The sequence below is a fragment of the Cetorhinus maximus genome, chromosome 5 (genome assembly GCF_964194155.1).
Source record: "Cetorhinus maximus chromosome 5, sCetMax3.hap1.1, whole genome shotgun sequence".
Lineage (NCBI taxonomy): Eukaryota > Metazoa > Chordata > Chondrichthyes > Lamniformes > Cetorhinidae > Cetorhinus > Cetorhinus maximus.
The window spans coordinates 174,302,358-174,324,976 of NC_135883.1; the positions used below are offsets into that span (position 1 = coordinate 174,302,358).

The 22,619-nt window shown below is 46.1% G+C and overlaps 1 protein-coding gene across 1 annotated transcript in view; it reads left to right on the top strand.

Moving 5' to 3' along the window:
* LOC144681154 (dynein axonemal heavy chain 6-like) overlaps positions 1–22,619 on the top strand; it is a gene marked incomplete at its 3' end in the record, with an annotated part of 934,896 nt that overhangs the window by 37,262 nt on the left and 875,015 nt on the right. The window contains exons 7-8 of the mRNA XM_078542881.1: positions 9,274–9,405; positions 12,406–12,662. Of these exons, the coding sequence (XP_078399007.1) occupies positions 9,274–9,405; positions 12,406–12,662 (389 nt within the window). The remainder of the gene's footprint in view (positions 1–9,273; positions 9,406–12,405; positions 12,663–22,619) is intronic.

Below are 22,619 nucleotides of genomic sequence, written 5' to 3' on the forward strand. Positions count from 1 at the left end.
TGACCTTGGCATCCTGTTTGATTCTGAGCTGAGCTTCTGACCTCATAGTCGGTAGTTAGGAAGGCAAATGCAATGTTGGCATTTATTTCGAGAGGACTAGAATATAAAAGCAGGGATGTGCTGCTGAGGCTTTATAAGGCTCTCGTCAGACCACATTTAGAATATTGTGAGCAATTCTGGGCCCCATATCTCAGGAAGGATGTTCTGGCCCTGGAGAGGGTCCAGAGGAGGTTCACGAGAACAATCCCAGGAATGAAAGGCTTAACATATGAGGAACGTTTGAGGACTCTGGGTCTATACTCGATAGAGTTTAGAAGGATGAGGGGGGATGTGATTGAAACTTACAGAATACTGAAAGGCCTGGATAGAGTGGATGTAGGGAAGATGTTTCCATTAGTAGGAGAGATTTGGACCCGAGGGCACAGCCTCAGAGTAAAGGGAAGACCTTTCAGAACAGAGATGAGGAGAAACTTTTTTAGCCAGAGAGTGGTGAATCTATGGAATTCATTGCCACAGAAGGCTGTGGAGGCCAGGTCATTGAGTGTATTTAAGACGGAGATAGATAGGTTCTTGATTGGTAAGGGGATCAAAGGTTATGGGGAGAAGGCGGGAGAATGGGGTTGAGAAACTTATCAGCCATGATTGAATGGCGGAGCAGACTCGATGGGCCGAATGGCCTAATTTCTGCTCCTATGTCTTATATCCTCACCATCACCATTATTGCCTACTTGTATCTCTGTAATATTGCCTATCTCCATTCTTATTCGACCCATCTGCTTTTGAAATGCTTAACCGTGCTCTTACCTCCAGACTTGACCATTCCAATATTCTCCCGGCCAGCCTCCCATTCTCCACCCTCTACAAACTTGGAGCTCGTCCAAAACTTTGCTGCCCATATCCTAAAGTCCTGTTCACCCATCACCCCTCTGCATACTGGCCTATACTGACTCAGTGTGAGTTAAGACCCGGGCAACAGAGTTTTGGATGGTGTAAGGAACTAGATATAGTTTCAGTAAGTTATATGTGTATTTGTGTGTTAGGAATAAGGTATATCTTTAAGGTTAAGTTTAATTTGTATTTCTGTAATTTGTGTGTTAAGAAAGGGGGGAACTTGAGTTTTGGTTTCACTTTAAAAGATGCCTGCATTCTAATGAGGTTTTATGATTCTTGAAGGGAAGTTAGAACAAACACAAGGTAGGAAAAAACAGTGCTGTTGCCTAGCAACAGGGGTACAGAGAAAGGGACCCACAGAGACAGAGAAAAACAAAGAAATAGTTTCAGTTCATTTGGAAGCAGGTGCCAGGAGAAACTGGACATGGGAGAGGGAACTGCAGGAAACAGATTCCAAAGAATGAAAACCAAAACCAGGGGGTGGAACAGGAGAAAAGTCCTGCGCAGACAATGAAGTCAAGGGAGAAGAACAAGAATCTAAACAAGAACCTGTTCAGTGGAAGTGAAATTAAGGAGCAGAGAGGGAAGGCTCCAAGCTTAAGGTTCAGAGAGAGAAAGCTGCAGGATGCAGACTTAAAGCAAAATAGGCTTGTGAGAAGCCATAAGATCCAAGGAGGCAGCCAAAGATTGGAAGCTCCTGACTATGTTCTGTTGGTACGGATGAATATTTGAGAGAGAGTGCATGGAAGAAAGCTTGAATGAATGTGGCAATCCAGGGGAGGGGAACATCAGAAAGAGAGATTGAAACTCTGGAGGTGGACCCTTGTGGAAGGAGTCCGAGAGGAAGTGTCATATGGGAGAAGATTCCAAAGTAGTTACTTTGAAAGTGGAGATTAGAAACCCTTGTGTGAAAGATGGAGTTCAATGAGACCATTTGGCTTACAGTGTGACAAGCGTCTGTGGGGAGTTGTTGAGAGATCCATAGCCTCTTTCTGGGGTGGCATCTGTCACTTAGCTTCAGAGTGTGGTGCCTGACTGCAGATTGCCTATTGGTTTACATGGACTGTGTACTCATGTGAACTTTAGAGCATAAGATAGCTTTTGTAACATGAGTTATCCTTATGATTCTCTATATATCTATAAAGATATAGTTGTGGGTGAAGGAGTATTTTAATATAGTTAATCTTTTCTTGTTTATTAAATGTTTTATTCTTTTGTTATAACTTCATCAGCTGACTCCTATGACTCTGTTCAGTAGTCACCCTCCACATTTCTAAACAAAAAATAAAAGTTAGGATCTAACAAGCCAGGTTCCGTGCTGGGATCTGACTTCTCCAGTAGTAACATCAGCTGGGATCATAACAAAGTTTTTGGAGAGTTTCCGGAGGATTTATGGGATAGTCAAGTCTGGTAGCAAAGCCATGAATGAGGGTTTCAGCAGAAGAGGAGCTGAGTCAGGGACATGTTACGGAAGAGGAAATAGGTGGTCAATGACAGCGTGGGTATGTGGTTGAAAGCTGATCTCAGGTTCAAATATGACACCAAGGTTGCAAACAGTCTGGCTCAGCCTCAGTCAGTTGCCAGGGGGAGGGATAGAGTCAGTACCTGGGAAGTGGGGTTTATGGTGGTAAACAAAAGCAATGGCTTCAGTCTTCCCTGAGACGTGGTTGAGGGAAGGGCAGGATTGGCAGCTCAACATTCCGGGATATAGAATCTTCAGGCGAGACAGGGGAGGGGGTAAAAGAGGAGGAGGCATTGCATTATTAGTTAAGGAGTCAGTTACTGCAGTAAGGAGAGATGATATTGTGGAGGGAGCATCGAATGAAGCTTTGTGGGTAGAACTTAGGAATAAAAAAGGGGCAACCACATTGTTAGGTGTTTATTATAGACCCCCAGATAGTCAGCGGGAAATTGAGGAGCAAATATGTGCACAATTTGTGGAGGTGTGTAAAAACAATAACAATAGGGTAATTATATTATATTAGGTGATTTCAACTTTCCCAACATTAATTTGAATAGACATAGTGTTAAGGGCTTGGATGGAGTGGATTTCTTGAAATGTGTAGAGGAGAACTTTTTAGGTCAATATGTAGAGGGTCCAACAAGGGACGGTGCAGTGCTGGACCGAATTCTTGGGAATGAAGCCGGACAAGTGGCTGAGGTGGTGGTGGGTGAGCATTTTAGTGATAGCGACCATAACATGGTACAGTTTAAACCAAAAACAAAAATACCTGGAAAAACTCAGCAGGTCTGGCAGCATCTGCGGAAAGGAGCACAGTTAACGTTTCGAGTCCGAATGACCCTTCAACAGAACTAAGTAAAAATAGAAGAGAGGTGAAATATAAGCTGGTTTGAGGGGGGTGGGGCAAGTAGAGCTGGATAGAGGGCCAGTGATAGGTGGAGATAACCAAAAGATGTCACAGACAAAAGGTCAAAGAGGTGTTGAAGGTGGTGATATTATCTAAGGAATGTGCTAATTAAGGGTATAAAGCAGGACAAGCAAGGTACAGATAGCCCTAGTGGGGGTGGGGTGGGGGGAAGGAATCGAAAAAGGCTAAAAGTTAGAGATAAAACAATGGACGGAAATACATTTAAAAAGAATGGAAATAGGTGGGAAAAGAAAAATCTATATAAATTATTGTAAAAAAAGGGGGGATCGGAAAGGGGGTGGGGTTGGAGGAGAGAGCTCATGATCTAAAATTGTTGAACTCAATATTCAGTCCGGAAGGCTGTAAAGTGCCTAGTCGGAAGATGAGGTGCTGTTCCTCCAGTTTGCGTTGAGCTTCACTGGAACAATGCAGCAGGCCAAGGACGGACATGTGGGCATGAGAGCAGGGTGGAGTGTTGAAATGGCGAGCAACAGAAAGGTCTGGGTAATGCTTGCGGACAGACCGAAGGTGTTCTGCAAAGCGGTCACCCAGTCTGCGTTTGGTCTCTCCAATGTAGAGGAAACCACATTGGGAGCAACGAATGCAGTAGACTAAATTGAAGGGAGTGCAAGTGAAATGCTGCTTCACTTGAAAGGAGTGTTTGGGCCCTTGGACGGTGAGGAGAGGGGAAGTAAAGGGGCAGGTGCTGCACCTTCTGTGGTTGCATGGGAAAGTGCCGTGGGAGGGGGGTGATGGAGGAGTGGACCAGGGTGTCCCGGAGGGAACGATCCCTGCGGAATGCCGCCGGGGGGGGTGAAGGGAAGATGTGTTTGGTGGTGGCATCATGCTGGAGTTGGCGGAAATGGCGGAGGATGATCCTTTGAATACGGAGGCTGGTGGGGTGATAAGTGAGGACAAGGGGGACCCTATCTTGTTTCTGGGAGGGAGAGTAAGGTGTGAGGGCGGATGCGCGGGAGATGGGCCGGACACGGTTGAGGGCCCTTCAACCACCGTGGGTGGAAAACCTCGGTTAAGGAAGAAGGAGGACATGTCAGAGGAACTGTTTTTGAAAGTGGCATCATCAGAACAGATGCGACGGAGGCGAAGGATCTAAGAGAATGGGATGGAGTCCTTACAGGAAGCGGGGTGTGAGGAACTGTAGTTGAAGTAGCTGTGGGAGTCGGTAGGCTTGTAATGGATATTGGTGGACAGCCTATCACCAGAAATTGAGACAGAGAGGTCAAGGAAGGGAAGGGAAGTGTCAGAGATGGACCATGTGAAAATGATGGAGGGGTGGAAATTGGAAGTAAAATTAATAAATTTTTCCAGGTCCAGATGAGAGCATGAAGCAGCACCGAAGTAATCATCGATGTACCGGAGAAAGAGTTGTGGGAGGAGGCCGGAGTAGGACTTGAACAAGGAATGTTCCACATACCCCATAAAGAGACAGGCATAGCTGGGGCCCATGCGGGTACCCATAGCCACACCATTTATTTGGAGGAAGTGGGAGGAGTTTAATGAGAAATTGCTCAGTGTGAGAACAAGTTCAGCCAGACGGAGGAGAGTATTGGTGGATGGGGATTGTTCGGGCCTCTGTTCGAGGAAGAAGCGGAGAGCCATCAGACCATCCCGGTGTGGGATGGAAGTGTAGAGGGATTAGGTGTTCATGGTGAAGAGGAGGTGGTTGGGGCCAGGGAACTGGAAATTGTTGATATGATGTAGGGTGTCAGAGGAATCGTGGATGTAGGTGGGAAGGGACTGGACAAGGGGAGAGAGAATGGAGTCAAGATAGCAAGAAATGAGTTCCATGGGCAGGAACAGGCTGACACGATCAGTCTGCCAGGACAGTCCTGTTTGTGGATTTTGGGTAGGAGTTTAAATATAAGGTATAGTTTAAGTTTGTTATGGACAAAGAATTCGACAAGTTGCAAAAAATGTTTTGGATTGGGGGAGAGTGGATTTTAGTAAAATAAGGCAGGATCTGGCCAAGGTAGGCTGGGAACAGTTACTTGTGGGGAGATCTACAGAGGAACAGTGGGGGGTGTGCAAAAAGGAAATGGGGAGGGTACAGGCTCAACATGTTCCCTCTAGGGCGATAGGAAGGAGTAACAAGCCCAGAGAACCATGGATGACCAGGAGTATTCAGGCTACGATGAGAAGGAAAAGAGAGGCTTTTAGCAGGTACAAGGGAAGCAAATCAGCAGAGGCATTAGTGGAGTACAGACAGTGCAGGGTGGAGCTTAAGAAAGCAATTAGGAGAGCAAAGAGGGGATATGAGAAAGCTCTGGCTGGTAAAAGTCGGGAAAATCCCAAGATATTCTATAAGTATATCAATGGGAAGAGGATAACCAGCGAAAGAGTAGGGCCCATAAGGGACCAAGGGGGCAATCTATGGGTGGAGTCAGAGGACATTACTAGAGTGTTGAATGAATACTTCATGTCCGTCTTCACCCAAGAGAATGAGGATGAAGGTATCGAACTCGGGGAAAGAGACTACGAGGTTCTTAAGCAAATTGATATAGGGAGTGACAAGGTATTGGAGGTGTTGGCAGGCTTAAAAGTGGACAAATCTCCAGGTCAGGATGGTTTGCGTCCCAGACTGCTGAGGGAGGCAAGGGAGGAGATCGCAGGGGTTCTGACCCAAATTTTTAATTCCTCCCTGGCCATGGGGGAGGTGCCAGAGGACTGGAGAACAGCTAATGTGGTTCCACTATTTAAGATGGGGTGTAGAGATAAGTGAGGGAATTACAGGCCAGTGAGTCTCACGTCAGTGGTGGGGAAACTATTGGAGAAAATTCTGAAGGAGAGAATCTATTTCCACTTGGAGAGGCAAGGTTTGACCAGGGATAGTCAGCATGGCTTTGCAGAGGGAGGTCATGCCTAACAAATTTGATTGAATTTTTTGAGGAGGTGATCAGGTGTGTAGATGAGGGTAGTGTAGTTGATGTAGTTTATATGGATTTCAGCAAAGCCTTTGACAAGGTCCCACATGGGAAACTTATAAAGAAGGCAAATGCACATGGGATACAGGGTAATTTGATAAGGTGGATTCAAAATTGGCTTAGTTGTAGGAGGCAGAGGGTGATGACAGAAGAATGCTTTAATGACTGGAAGCCAGTGTCCAGTGATGTACCACAGGGATCTGTGCTGGGTCCCCTATTATTTGTCATTTATATAAACGACATAGATGACTATGTGGGAGGTAGGATTAGTAAGTTTGCGGATGACAGAAATATTGGCTGGGTGGCTAACAGTGAGGTTGAGTGTCTTGGGCTACAGGAAGATATAGATGGGATGGTCAAATGGGCAGATAAGTGGCAGATGGAATTTAACCCTGAAAAGTGTGAGGTGATACACTTTGGAAGGTGCAATTAGACAAGGAAGTATTCAATGAACGGCATGACACTAGGAAGTTCTGCGGAACAAAGGGACCTTGGTGTGTGTGTCCATAGATCTCTGAAGGCGGAGGGGCATATTAGTGGGGTGGTGAAAAAGGCATATGGGACTCTTGCCTTTATCAATTGAGGCATAGATTACAAAAGTAGGGAGGTCATGTTGGAGTTGTATAGAACCTTGGTGAGGCCACAACTGGAGTACTGTGTGCAGTTCTGGTCGCCACATTATAGGAAGGATGTGATTGCACTGGAGGGGGTGCAGAGGAGATTCACCAGGATTTTGCCTGGGATGAAACATCTAAGTTATGAAGAGAGGTTGGATAGACTTGGGTTGTTTTCATTGGAGCAGAGAAGACTGAGGGGCAACCTGATCGAGGTGTACAAGATTATGAGAGGCATGGACAGGGTGGATAGGGAGCAGCTGTTCCCCTTAGTTGAAGGGTCAGTCACAAGGGGACACAATTTCAAGGTGAGGGTCAGGAGGTTTAGGGGGGGTGTGAGGAAAAGCTTTTTTACCCAGTGGGTCATGGCGGTCTGGAATGTACTGCCTGGGAGGGTGATGGAGGCGGGTTGCCTCACATCCTTTAAAAAGTACCTGGATGAGCACTTGGCACGTCATAACATTCAAGGCTATGGGCCAAGCACTGATAAATGGGATTAGGTAGGTAGGTCAGGTGTTTCTCATGTGTCGGTGCAGACTCGATGGGCCAAAGGGCTTCTTCTGCACTGTAATTCTGTGATTCCCCATATTTAATTGGAGGAAGTTTCAGTTCATGCTGTACTGGATGTAGTATTAACAGTCTGACAATTTAGAGACCATAGAGGGGTCCAGAGAGGTGGTGGTGAGTTAGAGCTGGGTGTCATCAGTGAAAAGTAACGCTGGGTCTTTGAATGATGTTGCCGAGGGGCAGCATGCAGATGTGAAATGAGAGGGGCCAAGGATAGACCCTTGAGGAACACCAGAGGTAATGGTGTGGGAACAGGAAGGATGGTGATACTCTGGCTGTGATTATGTTATTTTTGTATTCATTCATGGGATGTGGGCGTTACTGGCCAGGCCAGCATTTATTGTTGCCCATCCCTAGTTGCCCTAGTTCAGAGGGCACTTAAGAGTCAAACACATTTCTGTAGGTCTGGAGCCACACGTAGGCCAGACCAGGTAAGGACAGCAGATTTCCTTCCCTAAAGGACATTAGTGAACCAGATGGGTTTTTACAACAGTGAATGATGGTTCCATGGTCATCATTAGACTTTTAATTCCAGGTTTTTATTGAATTCAAATTCCACCATCTGCTTTCACAGGATTTGAACCCAGGTCCCCAGCCCATTACCCTGAGTCACTGGATTACTAGTCCAGCAACAATACCACTAAGCCATTGCCATCACCTCCTTGGATGGATCCAGGTAGTGTAGTGCCACGCACCTGGTGGAGCGGTGTTTGGAGGATGATGTGATGAACTGGGTCAAAGGCTGCAGACTGGTCAAAAAGGATGATGTTACATAGTATGTCATTTGTAACTTTGCTAAGAGCCGATTCAATACTATGACAGGGGTGAAAACCTGAATGGAGGGATTCGAACATTAAATTCTGGAAAAGATGGACACAAATTTGGGAGGCGACAGAAGATTTTAGGACTTTGGAGAGGAAAGGGAGGTTGGAGATGGGACAGTAGGTTGCAAGGATGATGGGGATAAGAGTTGGTTTTTTGAGCGGGAGTGACGATGGCAGATTTGCAGGAGAGAGGGACAGAACCTGGAGAGAACCATTAACAATGTCAGCTAATATAGGAGCCAGGAAGAAAGTCGGGTGGTCGGTAGTTTAGTGGGATTAGGGTCGAGAGAACACGTTCTGGGTCTCATGGAGAAGCTTTGTGAGGGCATGAGGTGAGATAGGAAAAAAACTAGAAAAGGAAACAAGTTCAGGGCTAGGGCAGGGGTAACTGGTGGGTAGGGGAAGGGAGGGAAGTGACAGAGGCAGCTGATTGGACGCTCTCAATCTTGATGACAAAGAAATCATGAATTCCTCTCATTTATTGTTGGAAGTGATAGTGGAGGAGAAAAGGGTTTAAGAAGGTGGCTTGCATTGGAGAAAAGATGTCGAAGGCTCCTTTGCATTCCAGGATAATCCTGGAATAATGACCAGTTTTCACAAATGAGAGCAGGATCCGCTGGAGCTTCAGGTGGTCCAGTCACATGTGGCGATGAATGGCTCGAACCAGTGGCTGCCATTTCCATTCATGTGTGGGGTCCCTTCAACTCTAGGGAGTGGAGATAGGGGGTGTACTGGGACAATTACCAGGCTGGGTGAGAGTAATTGTTTTGATGGGGAGTTGTTTGTCGAAGGTGGAGGCGAGGTGTGGTTGAGCAAGTCAGCAGTTAGAGAAATGTTGGGGTGAACAGAGGGCTGAAAGCCAGAAAATTGAGAATTTGAGAGTGCAGCTCTAAGTGAATTGAGGAAGATTTTTTTTCTAGGAACATGTCCAGATGATAGTAGGGCGAGATGAAGGAGGGTGAGATTACGCTGCTCTCCAGGCTGCACCTGTACCCTGATAGAGTGAACTCTACCTGAGGTGCTTCTGTGTAATTTTTATCATCAATTTTATCTTTTTCACTTTCAGTTGGACAGAATGAATTCCTATTCATGTGAGCAGTTTGCTGAAATCCAGTCTGAACAGCGTGAATATGCACTGAAGCAGCTTTGTGATCTCAGATACAAAATAATACAGTCTGTCAAAGAGTCCTGTCTCGAGGTAAATTCACACCACTAATCACCATCCAGCTCTGGCTTCATCTTGTAAACTGCAAATGGCTGAAAGGCCCTTTGGGAAATCTGTTGCAGTAGAAGTGTATAATGTCAGAGCTAGCTGTTAGACAGTAAATAGCTCCAGAGGCCCAGGATGGAACTTGCAATTGATAGTGACTTTGGCAGCTTTGTCAGAGCTAGTTAGTCTCAATAAAGAATATAGGAAAAGGCCACCTAGCCCCTACAGCCTGTTCTACCACTCATTCAGATCATACTGAGCTCTATTTGCTTCACTTTGCCGCATGCCCCTTACCCAACAGAAAGGATGAGTCCAAAACCAGAGACCATTAATAAACTCAACAAGGAATTTAGGAGAAAATTCTTTACCCAAAGAACGTGCAAGTCATGACTGCATGAAGTAATTGATGTGAATAGCATAGATGAATTTAAGGGGAAACGAGATAAGTACATGAGGGAGAAAAGAATACTAGTATATGGCAGGTGAAATAAAGGAAAATCCAAAGTTACTTTACAAGCACAATAAGAGTAAGAGGATAACTAGGGAAAGAGTAGGGCCCATTAAGGACCAGAATGGTAATTTGTGTGTGGAGCTAGAAGACGTAGGTAGGGTTCTAAATGCATACTTTGTGTCAGTGTTCACAAGTGAGAGGGAGGACATGGGTATGTAAATCAGGCAGAAGGACTGTGATATAATTCAAGAAATTAGCATAGAAAGGGAGGAGGTTCTAAGCGGTCTGGCAGGCTTAAAAGTAGATAAATCTCCAGGCCCGGAAAAAATATATCCCAGGCTGTTGATTGAGGCAAGGGAGGAGATAGCAGGGGTGCTGCCAATAATTTTTAATACCTCTCTGGCCACAGGAAAGGTGCCAGGGGACTGGAGGACAGCCAATGTGGTACCGTTATTCAAGAAGGGAGGAAGGAATAAACCAGGGAACTACAGGCCAGTCAGTCTAACCTCAGTGGTGAGGAAACTATTGGAAGCAATTCTGAGGGACAGAATTAATCTACACTTGGAGAGGCAGGGATTAATCAAGGACAGTCATTTTGGTTTTGTTAAGGGGAGGTCATGTCTGACCAATTTGACTGAATTTTTCGAAGAGGTGACCAGGTGTGTAGATGAGGGCAATGCATTTGGCGTAATCTACTTGGACTTCACCAAGGCTTTTGATAAGGTCCCGCATGGGGAACTGATAACGAAGGTAAGAGCCCATGGGATCTAAGGCAATTTTGCAAATTTGATCCAGAATTGGCTGAGTGACAGGAAGCAGAGGGTGATGGTCGAGAGGTGTTTTTGTGACTGGATGCCTGTGTCCAGTGAGGTTCCACAGGGATCGGCGTTGGGTCCCTTGCTGTTTGTGGCATATATAAATGATTTAGACTTAAATGTAGGAGGGTCGACCAGTAAATTCATGGAAGACACGAAAATTGGTGGGGCGGCATATGGGATACTTGCCTGTATTAGCCGAGGTATAGAATATAAAAGCAGGGAGGTTATGCTGGAACTGTATAAAATGCTGGTTAGGCCACAGCTAGAGTATTGTGTGCAGTTCTGGAATCCGCAGTATAGGAAGAATGTGATTGCACTCGAGAGAGTGCAGAGGGGATTTACCAAGATGTTGCCTGGGCTGGAGAGTTTTAGTTATGAGGAGAGATTGGATAGGCTGGGGTTATTTTCCCTGGAGCAGAGGCGATTGAGGACATGATTGAGGTGTATAAAATTATGAGGGACATAGATAGGGTAGACAGGAAGGAACCTTTCCCCTTGGTGGAGGGATCAATAACCAGGGGGCATAGATTTAAAGTAAGGGGCAGGAGGTTTAGAGGGGATGTGAGGAAGAATTTTGTCACTCTAAGGGTGGTGGGAATCTGGAACTCACTGCCTGAAAGGGTGGTAGAGGCACAAACCCTCATAACATTTAAGAAGTATTTGGATGTGCACTTGTGATGCCATGGCATACAAGGCTATGGGCCTAGTGCTAGAAAATGGGATTAGAATAGTTAGTTACTTGTTTGACCGGCGCAGACTTGATGGGCCGAAGGGCCTTTTTCTATGCTGTAGACCTGTATGAGTCTATTGATGGAGTGAGGTGAAGAGAGGTCGGAGGAAGCTCACATGAAGCGTCAACACTGGCATAGACCAATTGGGCCAGATCACCTGTTTTGGTGCTGTAAAATTCCACATAAAAAATTATCAAACTCTGTCTTGAAAATTTCAATTTCGACAAGGAGCCAAGAACTGGAAATGCTAAAAACCAGCAAAGAAACTTAGTGTGGCCAACAGTATCTGAGAGGGAAAAGACAATTGACCCTTATCAAAACCAAGCTCTGAAGAAGGGCCCCAGCTGTTCTGTACCTATTCCATGCTGTACCTGCTCAGGGAGTGTTTGATGGGACAGAGGGAGCTTTACTCTGTATCTAATCCCATGGTATAATGGCCGTAGTAGTGTTTGATGAGCTAGTGTAGATGGAGCTTTACTCTATCTAAACCCATTCTGTACCTGCCCAGGGGGTACTTGATGGGCACAGTCTAGAGACAAACACGTATCTATTTCACTAACCACATTAAAATAGATAATTCCTTAAAATCCTCTTAAAACTGTCACTGAAAATGTGAACACAGCCCCCTGCTGCAACAAGTGTTTCTGGACCTTTTGAAACTCAGCCAAGCATTCACAATGGGCTCAGCTAACAATGGACATAATTGAAACTGCAAAACCAGATGGCCTTTGTTTTTCTAAGCTACATCAGATGTCCTGTCAATCAAAGCAATCCAAGAGTAGGTGGGGGCTTTTTTTTCCCAAATGAGAGCTGCTAAAGTTTTTTTTGTCATTTTAAAAGTACTTATTTGAACCATTTAAGATTATTACACTAGCAATCCCAAGCAGTTTTTTCTTCAGTTTTGAATGCATAAGAACACTTTTCCCAAAAAATGATAGAAATGAAATTTTGGTTTATTCATGCTATTTCTTGCTGACTAACACTGCAGAAAGCCAAGGTGGAAGGATTTGGGAAGGTATTCACAGCAGAACCTGGCAAATCGAGTGAGAGGCCAGAACTTACTGAGATTGTGGAGTCGAGACCACTCTTTGCACGGTTTATCAAATTCCTGAAACTAGTGGACTACCTCTTCCAAGAACTGATTTGTCGCCTGGTTAAAACGGCGGTCCGACTATTACTGGATGCCTTCACTACCTCATATATGGTGACCTCAACAGAGGACAAAAGGAATGAAGAATTGCTGAGGTGAGGAATGAGACCTTGGATCTACTGGTCCAGACCATTGACCTTGTAAGTTAGTGGAACACAGGGAGTGGGATAATGGCTTTGTATGCAAATTGGAAGGAAGTGACTCCCACAGGAAGCTGAACTGGAGCTTCAGATATTCACTATTTTTCTTAACAATTAAGGGGGTGCTAACAGATTAGCTTAGTTGGCTAGATGACTAGAGAGTGATGCAGAATGAGATCAACAGTGTGGGTTCAATCCCCATAGTGGCTGCTGTTGTTTGTGGAGGCCTGCCTTATTGCCTTGCCCAATGTCTGATGTAGTGTGGATAATACAGTAGCGAGCTTTATATCCAATAATACAAAAGGAAGCTACTGAGAATAATGGAAATCTGAAATAAAAACCAAAAACTCTTGAAATACTCAGCATGTCAGGCAGCATCCATGGGGACAAAAACAGAGTTAATGGTCCAGATTTTTGTCTTTGAGGCAGGGATTGGGAGTTGGGAATTTTCTACAATCCTGCCTTGTTCCTGACATTGCCTTCCTGACTTATTTTTTTCCCAAGGAAGCAGGTGCAGACTAGAGACGGGCCCCTTCTGCCCAAAACAGGCCCGAGGCACGGGAGTGAGCAAATGTTGTGGTGGAAAGGCTAGAAGTCCATCTTCCAGGACATTGGTCCACTTTTCAACATGACTTTGGCCCTCTTAACCCTCGCCCTCTCACCCCACACACACACATCAACTCCTCTCCATAATCCCCATGCATCTTCCATACCACCTATGCTCATTCCATCCAACCCCTGCCCATGCTATTGACTCCATGTCCCCTTCATACTACCCATTTCCCATCTAGACCCTCCATATGCAGTTTTTCAGTATACACTCAGTACAGAACCAATGAGCCCTAAATTAAAACTGGCAAGTCTTTGAAATGTTAATAAAACAATCAAACGTCTATTCAAAAAACACTTCAAAGAAATATAATTCCCTCAGCAGCCCATAAAACTGTCAATCAAACAGATCAATTCATGCTCCCAGTAAAAGAAGCGTTAATCCTCTTAACCCTTAACTCCTAATCTTGTCCAAATACGCACACAGACATTGAAAAATGACTTCAAAGAAAGATAAAGTTATTACAAGCTCACAAAACTGCAAATCAAACATAGCTAAAAGTCAGTTCTGCCGAAGGGTCATGAAGACTCGAAACGTTAACTGATTTCTTCTCCACCGATGCTGCCAGACCTGCTGAGTTTTTCCAGGTAATTCTGTTTTTGTTTTGGATTTCCAGCATCCGCAGTAGCTTTTAGCTTTTTGTTTTTATAGTTAAAAGTCCTCTTCACAGCTGTGTAAACAACCCTCGCTGAGCTGAATCCATTATTAGCTTTGGAGCTCAGCCAAGCATTCATAGTAGGATTCCACTACACAGCAAAGACTCTAAAACTGAATGCATTGAAATCTTTTAAACAGGCTGAACAGATGGCTATCTGGCTTAAAAGATGGCTGCCTTCTTTGATTGACAGGTTGGTCATCTGTTCAGCCTGCTTTAAATGTTTCAATGCATTTGAACACTTTGACAATGATGGTCAATTTAATTATCACTTTCCTTTTTAGAACAAAATCCTATTTTTAGAACAAACTATCATCAATAATTGCAATGAAAAATGCTTAAATTATCATACAGAATTCATGTGAGGTTGACAATACCTTTTAAACTTACCTGTCAAAAGATTCCCAACTCCAGACTAGGCATCCCTGATGGTTCACAACTCCTCTGAGGAACTATGAGCCACGTCTCCTGCAAAAGCTTGCTCGACTCCATCAAAATTGTGGGGCGTCTTAAATGCCCACTCCTGCAATGGAGTAGGCAAGGGCGGGATTGCTGAGTATGGGCTCGCTACCTGCACCCTTATCCCAGGGCCATAAAAATCCCACAAGACAGAAATGGGGGCAGGAATCGAGTCCCAACTGCCGTTTTTAAAATCCCCCTCCTCCTTTCTCGATATTTCAAGTCTGTAACCTTCCATCAGAACTTACCAGCATTATATTCAAGTTTGCTGATGACACAAAGATTGGGTAGCATAAGTTGTTTAGATAGGAATATAAAATTACAAAGAGAAATTGGTAAATTCAGTGAGCGAGCTAAACAGTGGCAGATGGAATTTTTAACACAGGTAAGTATGTATGGCTACGCATTCTGGACTAAAAATGGATAGATCTGAGTAATTTTAAGAGGTGAAAAGCTAGGAACATTGGAGGTTCAAAGATATTCAGGTCCATATACATGGATCAATAAAATGTAGGAGTCAAGTACAAAAAGTAATCCAAAGGCCTGATGGCAAACCCGCCTTTATAACTAGAGGACTGGAATATATGTGGAGGAAGTTTTGCTACAGTTTCACAAAGCCTGGAATTAATGGCACAATTAAATCAGCCATGAACTTGCTGATTGGTGGAGCACGCTATAACCTTTGTTTGGCAGGGGCCAAATGGCCCACTCCTGCTGCTATTTCAGTAATAGGATTGCTGCTTTTCTTAAAATATGTCAATGAACTAGACTTGGGTGCACAGAACACAGTTTCAAAATTTGTGGATGACACAAAACTTGGAAGCTTAGTGGTAAACTTCAGCAGGATATAGACAGGCAGGTGGAATGGATGAACAAGCGGCAGATGAAATTTAAAGCAGAGAAGTGGGAAGTGATTTATTTTAGTAGGAAGAATGAGGAGAGGCAATATAAAATATAAAATAAAGGGTACAATTCTCAAGGGGGTGCAGGAGCAGGTTGAGAAAATAGTTAATAAAGCATACGGGATCCTGGGTTTTATAAATAGGGACATGGAGTACAAAAACAGAGAATTTTTTTTCATGGGATGTGGGCATCACTGGCTGGGCCAGCATTTATTGCCCATCTCTAATTGCCTTTGCTCCAAGGGCATTTTTTAAGAGTCAGCCACATTACTATGGGTCAGGAGTCACATGTAGGCCAGACCAGGTAAAGACAGAAGATTTCCAACAATCAGCATTAGACTTTTAATTCCAGATTTTTATTGAATTCAAATTTCACCATCTGCTGTGGTGAGATTCAAACCCAGGTCTGCAGAGCATTATCCTGGGTCACTGGAATACTGGTCCAGTGACAATACCACTATACCACTACCTCCCTGGTTCTGCCTCAACTGGACTGTTATGTCTAGTTCTGGGCAACACAGTTTACGAGGGTTTTAGAGAGAGTGCAGAAAAGAGTCATGAGAACGGTTCCAGGGATGAGGAAATACAGTTCCATAGATAGATTTGAAGAGCTGGGTTTGTTCTCCTTAGAGGATATTTGATTGAGGTATTCAAAATCATTTGAGATCTGGTCTCCCTCTGGGGAGTGTAGCCATGCTCATGACACTGTAAGTGGCTCAGCTGCACAGGGGGGGGAGGAAAAAGAGGGGAAGAGCAATAGTGGGAGGAGACTTGATAGTAAGAAACAGGTGTTTCTGCAGCTGTAGACGTGACAGCAGGATGGTATGTTGCCTCCCAGGTGCCAGGATCAAGGATGTCACTGAATGGCTGCAGGGCATTCTAAAGGGGGAGGGCAAACAGATAGAGATCTTGGTACTTATTGGTACCAACGACATAGGTAGAAAGAGGGATGAGGCCCTGCAAGCAGAATTTAGGGAGCTAGGAAACAGATTAAAAAACAGGACCTCAAAGGTAGTAATCTCTGGATTACTTTCGGTGCCATTCGCTAGTGAGTATAAAAATAGGAGGTTAGCCCAGATGAATGCGTGGCTGGAGAGATGGTGCAGGAGGGAGGGCTTTAGATCTCTGGGACATTGGGACCGTTCCTGGGAGCGGTGGGCCCTGTACAACCTGAACCGGAATGGGACCAACATCCTTGTGGGGAGGTTTGCTGGTGCTGTTGGGGAGGGTTTAAATGAACTTGGCAGGGGGATGGGATCCTGAGAGGAGGTTCAGCAGGGGGAAATGCACAGCCACAATTAGAAGAGAGAGCAAGTGAGCCTGTAAAGCATAGAAATTATAGGCCAGTTAAAGCACAAGGGAGCTTGGCAATGTTGGATGGTGTTTATTTTAATGCAAGGAGCCTGATGAATAAGGCAGATGAGTTGAGGGCACAAATTAACACATGGAAGTATGACATCATTGCTGTCACAGAGACATGGTTGAGAGAGGGGCAGGATTGGCAGCTCAATATTCCAGGATATAGGGTCTTCAGGCGAGACAGGGAAAGAGATAAAAGAGGAGGGGGTATTGCAAAATTGATCAAAGAATCAGTTACAGCAGTAAGGAGGGATGAGATCTTAGAAGGCTCCTCAAATGAAGCCATATGGGTAGACCTGAAAAACAAAAAAGGAGCAATCACATTGCTGGGAGTGTACTATAGGCCCCCAAACAGTCAGAGAGAAACAGAAGAGCAGATATGTAGGCAAATTTCAGAGAAGTGTAAAAAAAATAGGGTAGTAGTAGTGGGGGATTTCAACTTCCCCAACATTAACTTGGTTAGTCATAGTGTGACAGGTTTAGAGGGAGCAGAATTCTTAAAATGTATCCAGGAGAGCTTTTTAAGCCAGTACGTAGAAGGTCCTACAAGAGAGGAGGCGGTCCTGGACTTAATTTTAGGGAATGAAGCCAGGCAAGTGGTAGAGGTATCAGTGGGGGAGCATTTTGCAGATAGTGATCATAACTTCATAAGATGCAATGTTGTTATGGAAAAGGACAAGGATGGGCCAGAAATCAGAGTTCTAAATTGGGGTAAGGCTGATTTTAATAAGATCAGATATGATTTGGCCAGAGTGGACTGGGAGCAGCTACTTTTAGGTAAAGCTGCATCAGAGCAGTGGGACTCATTCAAGAAGGAAATAGGGAGAGTACCTTCCAGTAAAGACAAAGGGTGGGACCAATAAATCCAGGGAACCCTAGATGTCGAGAGATATACAGGATTGGTTAAAGAGAAAAGGGGAAACTTATGGCAGATACCGAAGGCTCAAAACATCGGAAGCCCTGGAGGAGTATAGAATGTATAGGGGGGAACTTAAAAAGGAAATTAGGAGAGCAAAAAGGGGGCATGAAAAATCCTTGGCAGGTAAAATAAAATATCGGGCCTGCAGCTTTCCGGAGGCCTCCATTTAGCCTGGATACGGGTTATGACATCTCCACTGGAGGCAGCTCCTCTGAGGAGGAAGGGAGGGATAGAATAAGGAGGAGGCCAGGAGTGGACAATCAGCCTCCAGGGGAGCCACCTTTGGGAGGCCAGGCGCAGGCACAAGGGGCGCAGGGCCAAGAGGTTGTCCAAGGTGGAAGGGGCCGCAGAAGACACCACTATCCTGCTGCCAGGATATACAGGCGGCGAAGCAGCTACCTCAATATGACTGAGGTGCAGTGCCGAAGGAGACTCTGTCTGTCAAGGGAAACAGTCAACTATATCTGTCAGATGATTGGCCCTGAGATCTCTCCTAGCTGTGTGGGTGGACACCCCATGCCAGTGGCTCTGACGTTCACAGTTGCCCTCCACTTCTATGCCTCTGGCTCCTTCCAGGGCTCGGTGGATGATCTTTGCAGTGTCTCCCAATCAGCTGTTCACACTTGTGTCAAGCAGGTTACAGATGCTCTGTTCAGACGGGCATTGACCTTCATCCATTTCCGTTACGACCAGACAAGCCAGGCACAGCGAGCCAGAGGCTTCGTGGCCATTGCTGGCTTCCCCCGTGTCCAGGGTGCTATAGACTGTACACATGTGGCCATCAAGGCACCAGCAGGAGAGCCTGGTGCCTTCGTCAGCAGGAAGGGATTCCACTCCATGAATGTGCAGATAGTGTGTGATCACAGAATGCTGATTCTACAAGTTTGTGCAAGGTACCCAGGCAGCTCCCACGACGCCTACATCCTCAGACACTCCCAGGTGCCGGGGCTCTTCAGTGCTCCAGCCCGGCTGGATGGTTGGCTGGTGGGTGACAAGGGTTATCCCCTCAGAAGGTGGCTCATGACACCACTCCGCCATCCAAGAACAGAAGCTGAGCATCGGTACAATAGGAGCCATGGCACCACAAGGGCTGTGGTGGAGAGAGCCATCGGTCTTCTCAAGATGCGCTTCCATTGCCTGGACCGCTCAGGGGGCGCACTCCAGTACCCCCCAGATCGCGTCTCTCTGATAGTGGTAGCATGCTGCACTCTGCACAATCATGTGCTGGAAAGGGGGGATGCAGTTGGCGATGAAAATCTTGATGCACTGGATTAGACTGTAGGAAAAGGGAGGTCATGTTGCAAGTGCAGAAAATGCTGTCGAGGCCACATCTACACTTCTGTGTCCAGTTGTGACCTGCGCTTCATGGGAGGGATGGCATTGGAGTGGGGAGAGTGCAGAGGTTCCTGACCTGGATGCATGCTGGCCTGGAGAGTTGTAGTGATGAGGAAACATTGCAGACAATTGCGACATTTGCCGTGGAGCACAGGAGATTGACAGGTCACATTATTGACCTTCATACCGTTAGATGGGGCATAGAACGGGTAGACAGAAGGCAACATTTCCCCTTGGCGCAGGGATGACTAACGTGGTGGCATTTATTTAAGTTGAGTGCCATGAGGTTGACAGCTGAGGTGCTGAGGACCTTTTGGACAGAGTAATGTGGGACGCACTGGCTGAAAGGGTGGTGGAGGGACAAACCCTCCTAAGATGCAAAATGGATGTGCAGCAGCGATGCCATGGCATGTTAGATCATGGGGATAGTGGTCACAAATGGGTTAAGGCGACTTTTGAAGGTGCTAGAGACGCGCATCCTCAAGGGGCTGAGGGATCTTTGTTTATGACCCACAAGTCAGAGTGTCTCAGTCTGTGAATGAGCAGTGTTGCAGCATTAACGATTGCAGCAACCATCAGTGCTTTGGATGGTGGGGAGACAGAGTGGATGGGACTGTGGATCTCAAATACCTGGCTGCTGCACCCCAGCCTCGCCGAGACCTGCCGCCCTGGCCGCCTGCCTCCTCCCCAGCTCCATGGCCTGCTCCTCGTAGTTAGTGAGGCGCTGGAGCAGGGCGCGCTCACCACCAGCCCACTGGCGCTCCCTCAGATTGTGCTCTGATTTTGCCTGTTGAACAGAGAAGAGGATTTATTGGGGCTGATTGCTCATGTACTCTGCATGCGCACACCGTACCCCAACCACAGTGGCCCATCTGAGGCCTCCAGCGGCTCCTGTCCACATTACTGGCGACCAGTCCCCAGAAGATAGTATGGCTGGTCCCAACCCCCTCCCCCAACGGACACCTTGGACACATTCGGCATCCATCACTTTGAATAACACACGGGTCTTAGCACCCATGGCAAGGAGGTGCAACTAGGTGCGGCGCTGAGGCCAGCAGATGGCTCTTGGCCACGACACCTTGAGGCTCCCCTTCCACCATCTCATCACCATCAATAAGACATGTGTTGGAGTTCTGAGTGTGTGTCTAGCAGCCTCCCCTGCAGGTTGCCCCCAGACTACTCAAATGCGACAAACACCAACATATGCTGCGGGGAGAACCCATCTTCTCCTCAACTACTCAGGCTGGTGTAAGCATGGTCAGTACCCGTTTGCCCACCCAGCGTGCGCCAGATGCCCAATGCAGTAACGACAGCAAGATTTGGGGGAGGGAGGCTCAAAGGCTAAGGCTACCTGCTGGGTCAAATAGCCAAGGCCGACGCGGTACCCACCCTTCCAGAGCGCAACAAATCATTGAATCTCTTGCGGCATTGCATCCCGGTGTGCCGCACATCGTCATGGGCACTTATAACCACTGCCACCTCCTGCCATGCCTGCCTGGTAACGTGGGGGGCCCTCCTCCTCCCATCATCCGGATACACCTCTTGGAGGAGGACAGCAAGGCAGGCATCTGAGAACCGAGGGGCACAGTGGCCCCCTGCTGGCCTATCCTGCAGCCTGCCCCCCTCCTCCTCCTCTGCCCTCAAACCAGCATGTCCTTCTCTATGAGTGGCCATGGTGCACTGCCTCAAGGAGGCTGCCTGGCCACTCTTCATATAGACTGCCGGTTCCCCATTGGAACCGTCGGTCTGTACACGCCTGCCGCCAATTCGATTTTCCCGTTGTACACGGGAGTCGCAAACCTGCTGGGTGGGCTTTAATTGGCCCGCCCGCGCAAAATGGTGGCACGGCCCGTTTCGGTGGCGGGGATTGGCTGCCCGCCTGCCACCGAGTTGGTAGGGCTCGCCCGCCCGTCCAAGGCAAAATTCTGCCCTATAACTCTGAAGTAGATCCATGAGAAGTCTGGAAAGAGTAGATTGGAGAAACTGTTTTTGTTGGCAGAAGGATCGAGAACCAGAGGATCCCAAGATGATCGGCTAAAGAAGCAAAGGCGATAGAAAGAAAAACCTTTTACGTAGCAACTGCACTGCCTGAGAGTAAGCTGGAGACAGATTCAATCAAGGCCATCAAAGGAGAATTGGATAATTATCCGATGAGAAAAAAAATGCAGAGCTACCGGGAAAATGCAGTGGAGTGGGGCTAGGTTAGTTGCTTATACAGAGAACTGGCATGGACATGATAGGCTGAATGACTTCCTTCAGTGCTGTAGCCATTTTATAATTCAAGAGTAAAGGGAAAGGAAGGGAAGGAATTTCTGAAATGTGTTTAGGAGAATTTCTTTGACCAGCATGTTTGCAATCTATCTAGGAAAGAGGCAATGCTGGATCTGGTGCCAGGGAATGAGGTGGGCCAAGTGGACCACTTGCCTGTGGGGGATCAATGGGGTGAGAGTGATCAACGTATCATAAGGTTTAGATTAGAAATAGAGAAGAGCAAAGAACAATCTGAACATAGGAACAAGAGTAGGCCATTTAGCCCGTTGAGCCTGCTCTGCCATTCAGTAAGATCATGGTTGATCATCTACTTCAACGCCATTTTCCTGTGCTACCTCTATATCTCTTGGTGTCATTGGTCTCCAAAAATCTACCAATTTTTGTTTTGAACATGCTCAATGATTGAGTTTCCACAGCTTTCTTGGGCAGAGAATTCCAAAGATTCACAACTCACTGAGTGAAGAAATTCCTCCTCTTCTCAGTTTAAATGGCTTACTGCTTACCCTGAGATTATGTCCTCTGGTTTTAGACTCACCAGCCAGGGGAAATATCTTATCTGCGTCCACTCTGTCACGCCCTGTAAGAATTTTATAAGTTTTAATGAGGCCATCCTTCAATCTTCAAAACTCTAGGGAATGCAGATCCAGTCTTCTTAATCTCTCCTCATAAAACAACCCTCCATCCCAGGGATTAATTTGATGAACCTCCATTGCACTCCCTCTATGGCAAGTATATCCCTTCTTAGGTAAGGGGACCAAAACTGTACACAATACTGCAGGTGAGATCTCACGAAGGCTCTATACAACTGCAGCAAAAAGTCTTTACTCCCTCGTGATGAAGGCCAACATACCATTTGCCTTCCTAATTGCATGCTGCATCTGCATGCTAACTTTTAGTGACTCATGAGCAAGAACATCCAGGCCCCTTTGGATACCCACACTCCCCAACCTCCCACTTTCTGCTTTTTTCTACCAAAGTGAATAATTTCACACTTATACATATTATATTCCATCTGCCATGTTCTAGCGCATTCACTTAGCCTGTCCAAGTCCTATAAAGCCTCTTTGCATCCACCTCACAACTTATGTTCCCACTCAGTTTGGTGTCATCAGCAAATTTGGAAATATTACAATTGGCCCCATTTTCCAAATAATTTATATAGATTGTGAACGGCTGTAGATTAGCACTGATCCTTGCAGTACCCCACTACTAACAACCTGCCCTCTTCAGAATGACCCGTTTATTCCTACTCTCTGTTTTCTGTCTGTTAACCAATTCTCAATCCATACTAATATATTTCCCCTAGTCCCAGGCGCTCTAATTTTATTTACTAACCTCCAGTGTGGGACCTTATCAAAAGCCTTCTGAAAATCCAAATACACCACATCCATTGGTTCTCTTT